The sequence below is a fragment of the Pempheris klunzingeri genome, chromosome 15, assembly GCF_042242105.1.
Source record: "Pempheris klunzingeri isolate RE-2024b chromosome 15, fPemKlu1.hap1, whole genome shotgun sequence".
NCBI lineage: Eukaryota > Metazoa > Chordata > Actinopteri > Acropomatiformes > Pempheridae > Pempheris > Pempheris klunzingeri.
In genome coordinates, this window is record NC_092026.1 from 14183568 (window position 1) to 14197319 (window position 13752).

The 13752-nt window shown below is 43.8% G+C and overlaps 1 protein-coding gene across 1 annotated transcript in view; it reads right to left on the reverse strand.

The window, feature by feature from the left end:
* LOC139214723 (microtubule-associated protein 4-like) overlaps nucleotides 1-13752 on the reverse strand; it is a 69390-nt gene that overhangs the window by 16784 nt on the left and 38854 nt on the right. The window contains exons 8-9 of the mRNA XM_070845637.1: nucleotides 3365-3732; nucleotides 2470-2667 (exon numbers count right to left, since the gene is read on the reverse strand). Of these exons, the coding sequence (XP_070701738.1) occupies nucleotides 2470-2667; nucleotides 3365-3732 (566 nt within the window). The remainder of the gene's footprint in view (nucleotides 1-2469; nucleotides 2668-3364; nucleotides 3733-13752) is intronic.

Genomic DNA, 13752 nt, shown 5'->3' on the forward strand with positions numbered 1-13752 from the left:
TCCTCTTGGGTGATCCTGAGGTGTTCCCAGGCCAGATGAGATATGTAATCCCTCCAACGAGTTCTGGGTCTGCCGGTGGGACATTCCCGGTAAACCTCCCAAGGGAGGTGCCCAGGAGGCATCCTTACCACCTCAAATGGTTGTCGCCACGCTCCTCACCCTATCTCTGAGGCTGAACCCAGACACCCTACAGATCAGTCATTACCCAGAGCTTATAACCATAGGTGAGGGTTGGACGATAGATCGACTGGTAAACCGAGAGCTTCGCATTCCTGCTCAGCTCCTTCTTCACCACAATGGGCTGGTACAGCCCGTATTACTGCTGATGCTGCACCACCATCTCGAGCTCCATTTTATCCTCACTTGTGAACAAGACCCCGAAATACTTAAACTCCCCCACTTGGGGCAGCAAGTTGCTCTCAACCTGGAGGAGGCAATCCACCGTTTTCCAGCAGAGAACCATGGCCTCAGACTTGAAGTGCTGACTCTCATCAGACTGCTTCATGACCGCTTCACAGTCAGCTGCAAACTGCCCCAGCGCATGCTGAAGGTCACAATCTGAGGAAGCCAACAGAACCACATCGTCTGCAAAAAGCAGAGATACAATTCTGAGGTCTCCAAACTGGACGCTCTCCTCATCGGGTGTAATTGGAGCACACCCTCTGGTCCCCTTTTCTGAAAAAGGGGACCACCACCCGGGTCTGCCAAACCACAGGTTCTGTCTCAACCTCCACATGACACTGAAGAGGCATGTCAACCACCACAGCCAAACAATGTCCAGACCCTTCAGCATTTCAGGGCAAATCTCAACCAACCCTGGTGACTTGCCACAGAGGAGGTTCTTAACTACCTCTGAGACCTTTTTTAGCTTAACAACCTCCCTCACCATTGATGTCGACCAGCGTAATCTTAGGTCGCTGCCCCGACCAGCACCGATGATCTTTTGGCCATAGCTCCTAGCAGCCCCCTCTGCAATGGAGGCTTTGAACATGACCCACTTGGATTCCATGTCCCCAACCTCCCGAGTTGTACTAGAAATTCTTCCCGAGTTGAAGTTGAGTTGAAGACCTCCTGGACAGGGGCCTCCACCAGACGCTCCCAGCCCACCCTCACTACACGTTCGGATTTATCAGATCTGTCCGGCAGCCTCTCCTGTCATCTGATCCAACTCACCAGGTGGTGATCAGTTGACAGTTATGCTCCTCTCTTCCCCCGAGTGTCCAAGATACACGGCCACAGATCCGATGACACGACCACAAAGTCGATTATAGATCTTTGGTACCATGTACATATGAACCACCCTATGCTCGAACTTGGTGTTCATTATGGCCAATCCATGCCTGGCACAGAAGTCCGCTCACCAGGCAGAACTTCAACACTGCGGTGCTCAGCTGTGGTGTCCCCTCACCCACCTGGCGGCTCTCACCCTGGGCAACTCTGGAAAAGGAGAGTCCAGTGCTTCTTCAGGAGCTTGGTTCCAGAGCTGACACTGTGCTTAGAGGCGAGCCCTAGTTGGTACTGCTCAGCCTCCCACACCAGCTCTGAATCCCCGCCAGAGAGGTGACATTCCATGTCTGGCCTGGCTGGGCCCCATAGTTTTCAGGCCACCAGACGCTCCCCTCCAGGAGGGGGCCCAGTTTCCCTAACCCAGGGGCGGGAACACTGAACTTCTGGCTCCGCTTCATAAGGGTTTTTTTTTTAATTGCTCTTTGTCTGGTCTCTCTCCTGGAACCACTTTGCCTTGGGGGGCCCTACTAGGGGGTATAGCCCACGACAACACAGCTCTCAGTTTCAAAGGGACGCTCAACCCCACAGCATAATAAGGTGGCGATTGTTATCTGGACTTAGATTAGATCTAACAGGATGCAAATATTTCTTCAACTTCCTCGACAGACTGTGAAAGCTGTTAGAAACAATCCATCTTGAGTGCAACCTTTTGTCACCACCTCATGCTGCCACTGCCCACAGCCATCCGCTTTCCAGTTCATCTCAAACGGGCCTAATCTCAGCTCAAAGGCTGTTATCCTCACTGTAATGTATAAAATACACAAAATGTAATAACATGCAGTATACTGTGTTCTACATGATATCTAATATGTTAATATATTGAGCCAAATAATAATATAACATTATTTTATTATGTCAACTGTTCAAAAATTAAACCATACCACTGTCCTCTGACAATTCATTTTGTATGAAAAAATGATTTAGACTCCGTGACCTACAATTATCTTAAAAACGCAAATTCAAACAAATTCAAAATGTAAGTCTGCATTATTTTAATAAAATGACAACATATTACAGAATAACAGCTGACTGGATGAAAATGAAAACCTTTATCACTTAGCGCACTCATCAGTACAAACAGGAACACAGACTGGGAAAAGTCCTATCTTCACTAAATAAGATATTGTGCATTCATCGAATTTGTGCTGAAGAAATATTTCTCCCCATGTGTATTATGCTCACCTTGGCAGCCTTGGCGGAGCCAGTTGCTGTTGGCACCCGCTTGGCAGCAGTGGGGGTGGTCACCTTGGACACGGGGCTTTTTTTATTGGCTGAGGCTGTGGTGGGGGAGGGGCGTTTGGCTGAGGTGGCCTCGCCATTGGTGGAGAGGGTAGATGGGCGAGATTTGGCTGAGTTTGGTTTAGCTGAACCCAGGTCAGGCTGGTGATAATGGAGTTAAAACAGGCCACAATAACAGTATATAAAAAAGTGAGGACAGAACGAAAGGAAAAAGAGGACAGATAGAGAAAAAAAGCAGAGATGAAATCACTGATAGCAACATCAGCATGATATGGCAGCAGAATCATAAAATAAATAAAAAATCTATTTTATAAGCAATTTATAGCCACTTAAGACAGCTCGTGAGCAGCAAATCATAAAATCATAAGTCTCAAATCTGGTGAAATGAGCAGCAGCGCAAAAGTAACAATATAATACGAAAATCAGGTCTCAGATCTGTGCACCTTCACTCACAGCAACAGACGGTGCTGAAAGTTTGGAGGGATAGTTGGCGAACTAATCAAGAGACCAGTAGAAAAAAAAAAGCAGTGCATTGACTGGATGGAGAATGCAATTTCTGCTATCAGCCTGAATATCCGTGTGTGTGTGTGTGTGTGTGTGTGTGTGTGTGTGTGTCTGTGTGCAAACAGGTCAGGGTTTGTGTGTCTTGCTCAAAGACACTTTAGTAGACTGCTGTTGGACACATCGGCTCTGGCAGATTTCAGTGCTGTGACCTGTGGGTGATGGGGCTGTTTCTAGAACCGCTGGACACTCTGTCACTTTGAATGTGTGAATCTGTAGGCAAGAAATGTGCATGTGTGTGTGCGTGCGTGCGTGTGCGTGCGTGTGTGTGACGCACCTTGCTCTTGCTGTCAGGGCTTGGCAGGGTCTTGCCGCCGTTGCCTGTTGGAGACTTGGCTGTTCCTTTCCCTCCCTTCTCCTCCTTCTTCTCAGCTGGCTTCTTCTCCTCCTCCTTCTTCTCGTCTTTGTTGGTTTTCTCCGGCTTGTCCACCTTCTCCGCCTTCTCATTGGCCTTGTTTTTCTCCATGTTCATCTTCTCAATCTTTTCCTCGTCTTTGACAATCTTCTCAGACTTCTGGTTCTTGTCTGAGCCATTGTCCTTCTTCTGCTGCTCGTCTTTCTCTTTCTTGTCAAGAGTGTCAATCTTGTCTGTCTTGCTGGACATGATGTCTATCTTCTCCTGCTTGTCTTTGTTGTCAGATTTGGCTGCGAGAGAAAGAATGTCACTGTCAGCATCAAAACGGACCAAAAGTTTGTGAAAAAACTTAATTCAAATAAATGTTATCAAAGTTGTCCCCATATGCACACCATTCTGCAATACATATGCTACACTGTTCACAACTCTTTGGAAGGGACTTGAGATTATTGTGCAATGACAAATAACGGATGCATGCACAATTCTTACAGCACATACAGCACATAAAGTGACATACAACACAACATTTGATTACCTGACAAATCAAAGCACAGACTTATTACACATTGTCTGCGGTAATACCTCCACCAAAATCTATCACATCAAATAATTTGCTAATTGCAACAACACTTCAGTTATCTATAGATATGTGGGTGATTTGATGTAGGTCACCCCAGCAGATGATTCTGGGTCTAGTTAGTAAACAGGTCAAGCCCAGTGAGCCCACTGCTCTGCGGTATGCAAATGGTGAGCCCGTACCTGTAAAATCCATGTCAATGTGGTCACATCCAACCTTGACAGAGAAAGTGACTGACTGTTTTGTAAAGTGCCAGAATATATCCTGGCCTTAAAGACAACGCTTCTTTGTCTCCACTTTTATAAACCTGATCCCTCTTTCACCTTTCTGTCTCTCTAAATTCAGACTTTGAACTATGCAATGAAATGCATACAATATGTACATGCTTTTTCTTAATACCTTTTTATATCTAATGTAAAGCATTTCTCAACACATAACATCCCCTTAGCACACATTGCATTGTGTTCATGCACAATGTTTTCTGTGTACTGTTTTATTGCTGTGGCAGTTAGATGACGAACCTGCTCTTAAACCTGCCTACAAAATTCTGATGAGCCCAACATGACGCCTATTTAAATAGCTTTAAAAAAAAAGATATGGGCAACAATGTGCAGGTCTGGAACCAGGTTTATATGACTTGCCTTTGAGTAACTTTTGTAGACCCTGACAAAGAGTTTGATCAATGGGATTATAATGTTTTATCAACTTTACTCTCATACTTCCTAAAAGGGGCACTCCGGTGATTTGGTACTGCACTTCTGTAAAGTTGGTGTGTGAAAGACAAAATGGTTGATGTAACAGATTTGTAACTTTTACACTCCAAACCGAATCCAGGATAACCCTGATGACATAAAGCTTGTCCAAAGCCACAGAAGACAGCAGTACTCTTCTTGGTGAGTAAAGCATGCTCTCTGTATCCCCATGGTATGTACTGTATAATAATGAAACGGTATGACAGGGAAACGTGAGCAGAACAGAGCGAGAGAGAGGCGGAGGGGGTTCAGAGGGTTGATGGGATTAAGGACAGACAGCAGGCGGGGCCGAGGGGTGGCCAGCAGAAAGACAGGGACTCTTTGTTGCCACCAAGGCATATCTTACATAACAGTGACACTGGACAGGCCTGGCTACGTTGTGCCCTCATGTTCCCTCATTTCTCTGTGCGCTGACATTTGGTGTGTGATAACTGCTGATCCCCTTTGAGATGCTGCCCATTTGCTGCCCTCGTTTTATCTCCAGCAATCGGGGCAACACGGAGTGGGTCCCTCTGACTACCATCAAAGAAGTCAGGCAGCAGACTGACTCAGCCGGGAGCCCAAATCAGACACAGGCTATGATCATGAGCGTGGAAAATTCTCACATGTAGGGCTCATGTATGGTCATGCAGGCAACAGAAAAAGTATTTTCAGGCTCCCATTTGGAGTTTGGTCACCCTCCTGCACTCCCCTTCTCAATAATCATCTAACACTAGTGGTTTTGTCCGTCTTTATCAAGCTATAATGAAGTCTGCTCCTTCTTTGCAATGTTAAGCTTATGTTAATGCAAACTCATCCCTTGCTGCAGCTGCTTCACAAAGCCTCTCAGTGGCACCTACTTGCTTCATGAATTTTAATGTTCTTGATTCCAAGATTCGTCACTGTGTTTTGGTTTTGTCTGATTTTAGTACCTGACAAAGAAAATGTGCATCAATACGACCCTCTTCGTTTCGAAGAGAGAAATAAAAGGAGGTTTGTGGTCTGTAATATTGATTGCAACACTAGAAAACGAAGCAATTCTGTTTTTATCTATAATTGTGTCAACCTGATTCATCATATGTGTTGCAATGTTGCTATTTTTTGATATTGTCAGATATATAGATAGATAAAAATATCTCAAGACAAGCTCCACATATGACTTTTTCTGGAGCTTTCAACCACATCTCATTGTCTTCATCAGCGTGATAGTTAAAATTATTACCCAAACTATCCTTTGTAAACAACAGCCCTACGTCCTGCTTCAACTTTGAGGTATTATTAGCACACGTCAGATGTGCTCATGGTTGCTTAACACCTAAATAAAGTGGTTCAGATGATCTGAATAAAATGTGTCAGTTTGTCTGATGTTTCGCTCATGTTTCTTGCTCCATAAAACTTTGCTATAGTGAGGTAGCGAGTGTTCAGCCGGTGAAACATTTCAATGTACAGAAGCAACATGAAACACATTGTACTTGTCAAGTGTGAGTGTGTGTGTGTGTGTGTGTGTGTGTGTGACTGAGGTAGAAAGGCACTATATAAGTGCAGTCCATTTACAATTTACCATTGCCATGTTGTCACATCATTGCCAGTTCGAGCTAAAAAAAATAATTACAGTACAATGTTATCTAAACTAAAAGTCAAGGGTTGAAATCAACATGTACAATGCACCAATGCTGTAATGTATTTCTACAAAAAACATTAATAACTGAAATCTACGCACAAAGTAGGGGCTTCAACGTACACTAGCTTCAGCACAAACGGGTGGATTTGTTGCTCATGCTACAGTAGTTTTCATCACTGTATCATTCCACCCAGCAACACCAGCAATATGACTCATCCAACATGAAACTGCTGGCTGAGAACACAGAGGATCCGTCTAATACCACGCTACAATACACAGCTGCTGGCAACCAGCTGTGTGTGTGTGTGTGTGTGTGTTTGTGACAGAGAGAGTTGACTGCCACGTAAATCAGACCATGACTAACATACACAGACATGAAAGTGGTGCAAGGATATTATACTGCAGGCTGCGTCCTCAACACACACACACACACACACACACACACACACACACACACACTCTCCCTTTCTGTCTCGCATGCACACAAAAACCCAGTTTGAGTATTGACCGCTAACACTTCTACTTACTAGCATGATAGCCATCCTGCTACCAGACTGACAGATTGTACAATCAATAGACAGACGGATATTCACAGTGATAAATCCACACATAACTTTGCACACACACACATACACACACACAGACACACAGACACACAGACACACACTCTGCTCAGTGACATAACTAACAGTGACATAACGGTGACATAAGTGTGTGTGATACAAACTATGTTTGTCTTACACATTTTATTTTGTCTCCCGATTTTTGTAAAACCCTCCTTATATAATAATGATGAATCTTTTATTACTGCATAGCACAGTTTTACTGGTTATTCAATCACTATTTGCTCGTGTCCCTTTATACAACAGTCCAGACACTTTGCAATTATAATAACGATAAAAATGTTTTTGTTTGGAGCTTTTCTTAAAGCTCCAAACATGAATATAGCATCTAACGTCTTTGCTGTGTACAGATGCAGCGGAGCAATGGCAACCTGAGCAGAGAATGAATGTGTTTATTTGTTTTTTAAAGAAACAAGACAAACAAAACCAAAATAAAAATATAGAATATCCCCGACCGCATCCTTTAAACTGACATTTAGGGAATTTTAGAATTATGGTGAAAATTACATTTTTGTGAATTTCTTGAATTTTTTTTTTTGTATTTTTCTGTGATAAAGTGTGAAATAGGAGGGAGCTGTGCACTGGACAAACAAACAGCTCATAAAATAGTTTTTGACATATTGCAAACCAAAATATATGGAGGAATGTCACTCTTACCCCAAAATCCCACCTGGCATATTTGAGCCCCATCCTGTTTTGTTTTGTTCTGTCCTTTGTACAGCTTCAAACCCCATTGGGAAAGTTTCAGAGGCGAAGCATTTTGCCTGGCTGATTAGTTGACTTGCTCAGATTTCGTTAATTTGGTCAGTTTTCCTTGATCTTTGTGCTTCTCACATGAGCGAACAGGCTACGTTTCTTATTTTGCCTGTTTTAAATGTGTATCATGTAGGTATTTACTAGTTTGTTGTGGCGTACCACCAGGCTAAGATGAAAGTGCTTTTCCACTTCCAAGATGAACATCTTGTTATCCATGAGGTAAAGAAAAACCCTCTGACTGGTTGACGTACGGCCTGGTGCCACAGATTATAAAATAATATTGTTGTGGTGATCGAATATATGATCAAAAGTCTGCATGGGGGGATTTATTTTGAAAATTTAACAGATTCTCTTTGCCTTTTCCGTCAAAAATAGATCAGGCGCATATTTCCAACGGCAGAATGCCAAGTCACTTCTAGGACACTTCTGAAACACAGTTCTGGAATTTGAAGCATTATGTGGCTGTGATCAGCTCTGGCTGCAGCGATACTACACTTCCACTTTAATCACTGGCTGCACCTGCTCAGCTAACAGACCAAACAGAAGCTCGTACTCACCATAAGGGGCAACCTGCTTCACTTCTTTAGCGGTGGGGAAAACTGGGATGGGGATGAGACTTTTTGGTCTTAAGAAGCTGCAGAATTTATTGACTGACACAATGTAACCTATACTGTACATCTACTACCAGACTGACAACTTCTTGCTGTCCTTTTCCTCTTTTCTGCTTGCACCCACCGTCACTTTTCTGCCGCTAAGTAGATGTCCTCTAAAGAATGAGGAGATGGAGGATTTTAGCAGCTACAGTCATAATTCTGCAGCAGTGGTGCACTGCTACTGAATGAACACTGGGGAGACACTGTGTCTTTATTAAAACATTGCATGTTTGTTTGGCTGCACTGTATACAGATATATCAGTTGTTCTTCAGTCATATTTCAGACAGAGCAGCTGCTAATATAATAATTGCTACAGTGTTAATCCACACTTATGGTTATCGCAAAATGTTTCAGGCAGAAGCATTAGTTAAAGCTGATGAGTGACCACAGGGAAGTGTATGGCCGTTGTCCTAGCCAGAAGATAAAAACCTACTAAACAATTTAAAGTAAAATACCAAGAAACAAAACCTAATTTCCTAATTTTCCTGAGTTGAAAAAAAAACACGACAAGACAACATTCTTCACAACAACACATCAACTTCACATCATATCAACACAAAGATCTACATCAAAAATTACACTAGGATTTTGCCAAAATTTGCAAATAGATGTTCTACATGGGCAGGCCATGATTTTTGTCCAGAATTCCTGTGCTTAAAAAACATATAGTTTGAAACACTGAAAGACGCTCCCACACCAGGGTCAACCTCCTGCCTGCCCACATGTATCTGTTTGTCCTCTCTCCTGTCGAAGCAAAACAGCCTTTGGGCAACAAGCTAAGCTTTAATGTTATCAGCTCACTTCTGTTTTTCTGTGTTTGGTCATTTGTTCCTCAGGTTTAGCTGCTCCCTCACCCCTGTACAGCAAGCCCATAGAAAATAAATAAAGGACAGACCGTGATGATTCCAGTATAAAGAACCACATCACCTCCGAACAGCTGTGTACTTCTTTGTGCATGTGTGTCTTGTGCAACTGTGATCTATTTCTCTGCTAAATAAAAAAAAACACGTCACTTGCAGTTGTGCGTCTGTGGGGGCGTGCGCCTTTAAAATCTGTAAGATTGACATCAGTTGAAGCTCCTCACTAACACACACACACACACACGCAATGCTAGAAATAGCTGCTCTATATTTGAATGAGTACAGTCAGAGTCAATGTCTAATCAATGTCCCAGCCTTTCTCTTTCGACTGCAGTCTAAAAGACAGAGCGCAAGGCTGACTGGATGGATAAATGATCACATAGGCAGAGAAATATTCAGTATGTAGTGAATATAAAAGCAGAGAACCTATTTGAGGGGAAATGGGGGAGACAGGCTTAAATAAATGCATGGATTGCACCTGTTTCATTAACTTTTTTATATGGAGCCATGTAAAATGCATCAATAATCCAAATCAGTTTTCATTTATAATTCTAATTTCTGGACTGGTCCTCCCATAATCCAATGCCCTTTGAGTTCATCAAATGGTCATTTCAAAGAATGCAATAACACATGGGGACGTGCTAATATCTGTGTGACATTCATGAAATTAAATGAAATACAGTTATGATATGAAACCATCTCCATCTTGGTTTACCTTATTAAAGCTCCTATTAGAGGAGGAGATGGCAATCAAAAGAGCATTAACCTTTGAGATAATCTAAATCAAGACTTGTTTTCCTAAATTCGTTTATGTCCTTAAGATCAACCAGCCACACAGCCCTCGTGACATCCCAACAAAAGGGTGATATTACCTTCATACCATATTACCATACAGCAAAGCTCACTCAGTGCAGTTAAAAGGAGCCTCACCCATATTTACTGACGTTTCAAGTGTTATTACTGATTATTGGTTATGTTTTTGTGTTTGCATTATTTGTTTTCTCAATGACTAATATGTTAAAAAAAAAAAAAAAAGTATTAATTTCTTGGGAAGTGACAGCAAATGAATACGAGGAAGATATCCCCAATATTTTGCACATTTAGTGTGTATGCTGCTGGTACAAAAATGTATAAAACTGTGTTCCAAACTCAAGCCAACAACTCTTACATGAAAGCATGTATTCAGCTGTAGGCACACAGTTTGTGCTGTAAAGACTTACATTTTTGTTTTTTAAATTGCTTATCTTGGGACATAGTTTAAGATCATTCGACATTCATTCGAAGTTCTTGGAGCATGATGATAGTAAACAGCTATAACCTGTGCTCATTCGCATCCGCAATCAAATGAGCTTAAATCAAACAAGGCCTTCAGATGCTGTCTGTGACCTCCAAGTGTAGAACAGATGCACCTCATATACCATGACTCCAACCGATACTCCAAGTATTGACATGTGCAACACCCATACAACCCTTTCGACGCAGCTAATTAATCATATTAACGACCATCTTAAATTAGAATCATGTCAAGCTGTTGATGACTTGCTTTGCTACTACACTGTGCCTAAGAAGCTACGCAGTGATAGAAAAGATGAAATGTATATACCTAAGGCTCTGTTGCATTTGCATGATTCCCAAATTCAAAGCTGGTAAAACTGAGATCAGCGAGAATAAATGCAAATCTACCAAACAGAAACACAAAGAAACAGAATGGATTTCTACACCAGGATAATGGTGATGGGCAGCCGTGGATGTGGCTTCTATCAAGACTGAAAGGACACATAAAAAGAATATTTACCGCCACTAACCATACCCAGCCAGAGCATGTTGCAAACATACTGCATGTGGTTTTTTTTGTTTTTTTTTACCAAAGTGGCAACCAGCAGTGTGGCACCCTCCTATTGATGTTCTAAAAGACACCTATTTTCAGACGTAGGTAGGCCTAATATTGGAAAAGAAGGCACAGACAACAACCTATACTTAAGCAATTGCAATTGAACTGATTGCCATTGATTGCGATGTGTGCTCAGGTGAAGTGAAGCAGCAGAACTGTACAATCTGTAATGATGACACTCCCATGCTACGCTACTGCTTACGAAATTGAAGGCTGAGTACGTAGGAAGATGATGTCTCCATTCTAAATCCCGCCTACTCCACTCTGATTGGTGGACTGGTTAGGGACTTTGCCTTGTATATGTGATAATCTACTGTTTATGTTTTCTCATATCCATCCCAACAGACACACACACACAAGAAGAAACTCGTACCTGCTGTGTTAAGATTACTATCTTGGCTGTTGTTAATGGCCGTTCCCGCAGGGGGAGGCACAGGAAGTAGAAAACTGGTCTCACAGCTCCCATGATGCCTCTTAGGAGGTGGGGATGATGGCAGTACAGGTGCTGTCATTAACGGGGATGACATCAGTGTCACCATTGCAGCTGCAGCTTCCGTGCCATCTGTGACAGTGAGTGAGCGTCGGACGGCCACGTGCGGATAGGGTGCCCTGGGCGGACATGTTGCTCCTGTCACGGCAAAATTCGGGTTGGGTATCATCAGTGGCGAGCCTCCCATACCAGTGGAGTACGTTGCCATTACCATGGGAACAGACAGGTGTGAGCAGTCGGACATTGCGCGTCTCACTGCAGTCCGCTGTGGCAGTTCACTGCTTTGGTTAGTTTTCGTCTCTCTGTTTAAGGTAGTACATGATCCCACTCTGCCGTCCTCAACACAAGGTGAATCCTGTGACAAGCCATGAATTACTACCCCACCTCTTATGCCTCTGCTAGATGGAGTACATGACCCTACTCCCCCCATTTCAGGATGGCTTAAGTTTTCTCTATCCATCTCACTCTCCCCTACTCCGCCCACCCCAAAACTAATCTTAGCTGAGGCTGGAGGTAGGTCGGGTCTTGGCCCTGCAGCGGCACCAACTTTACTGCCTGTTAGGTGAGCGGCAGACGGCTGTGTATCAACACTTTGCTTTCCTAAAGATTGATTTCCAAAAGTCTGATTTCCAGTTAGAACTGCAACTGAAATTTCTTTCTGACTTCCGAGTAGGCCTCCAGAGGATGTAGCAAATTTCTTCTCATCCTCTTTATTTCCTGAACTTGATTCGGTACCAGTGAAGCAGGGGCTTAATGTATTTCTATCCCCAAGCCCTGAGGCCTGTTTTGCAGAAGGAGCTTGCGACGAGCCCTGGCCTTGGGCAGACTCTTGCGATAATTGCATGTAAAATCCATCTTTGCTTCCTGTATAGTTTTGTTGCAGAATATTTTGTCCCAAGTTAGGATTTGATCTGGGCTTAAGGTCTAGCTCAGAATTCAGAAAGGATCTCCCGGGTGAGATATATGGAGAAGGCAATGAGGACGAAGGGGAGGAGTGGGAAGACAGAGGGCTGCTGGGGCTTTGTCCTGTACTCCCTAATGACCCTGCTGCCTCTCCTCCCCAATATCCGTTGTTCCTCGACCTTGCCCCTCTGGACCCCTCATCTTCGATCGTCAGCACTGGCATTACTAGACTTGTTCCTGGCTCCTCGGCCACCATCCCAGACAACATCCCCTCAGTCCTGTCTTGCCTCAATTTGACCTCGGTGGGAACCTGCCCCCCTGGTGCCGTCTGGCCTTGACTGCGCCACTCACTGTGCTGGTCAGAGGCTGGGCTGGAGGGTGACAGCGAAGAGGAGGCCAGGACCTCAGGGATGTTGGCGCCAGAGAGGGTATTGGAAGGTTTGTGTTGCTGTTGATGCTGCTGTTGATGCCCAGTGGAAGGATGTCCGTACCCGCTGCTACCACTAATGATGCCAGGCTGCTGCCAGGGAGAGCCAGACAGGAAGGACATTCTCCCGCTTTGTTGTCAGGTCGTCTTGTCCTTTTTCTGGATTGGTCTCCTGTCAGTCTCTTCTTCTTTTTTTTTTGCCTTATTTACTCCTTCTTTGTCTTTTGTTGTGGTTTTTGTTCTTCAGCTTTTTTCTCCTGTGACCAAATCTTTTCTGTCTCCACCAAGTGCCGTTTTACTCTTGTCCAGGAGGCAGAAATGTAGCCAGTATCCAAAGTGTTATGAGCTTGGAAAGTAGAGGAAGAAGAAGGGGAGTTGCGTGTATGTATCAATGTGCTGCTGTGTGTGAAGTGCATGTGTGTATAAGTGCATATGTATATCTGTGTGTTTACAGGAAAAGGCAAAAGGAGTGCGTGTGAGAGTGAGAGTGAGTGTGTGTCTGGTCGTCTCTGCTTCTCTCTGAGCACTGCACGGATCAGCTGTGGGGCTAAATTGCACCTTGCTCTCTCTCTCTCTCTCTCTCTCTCTCTCTCTCTCTGTTTCCTTTCTCCCTGTCTCTCTCTCTGACATCACACGGTCACATGACGGCCCGGAATATTCCCTCATTCGCTAGTGCAAAATTTCAGCATCTAGCCCCTAGCGACAAGCTTGCAAAGCACACACACACACATGAAGACACTTGATCGCACACATGTATTAATGGAAAACATACATGTG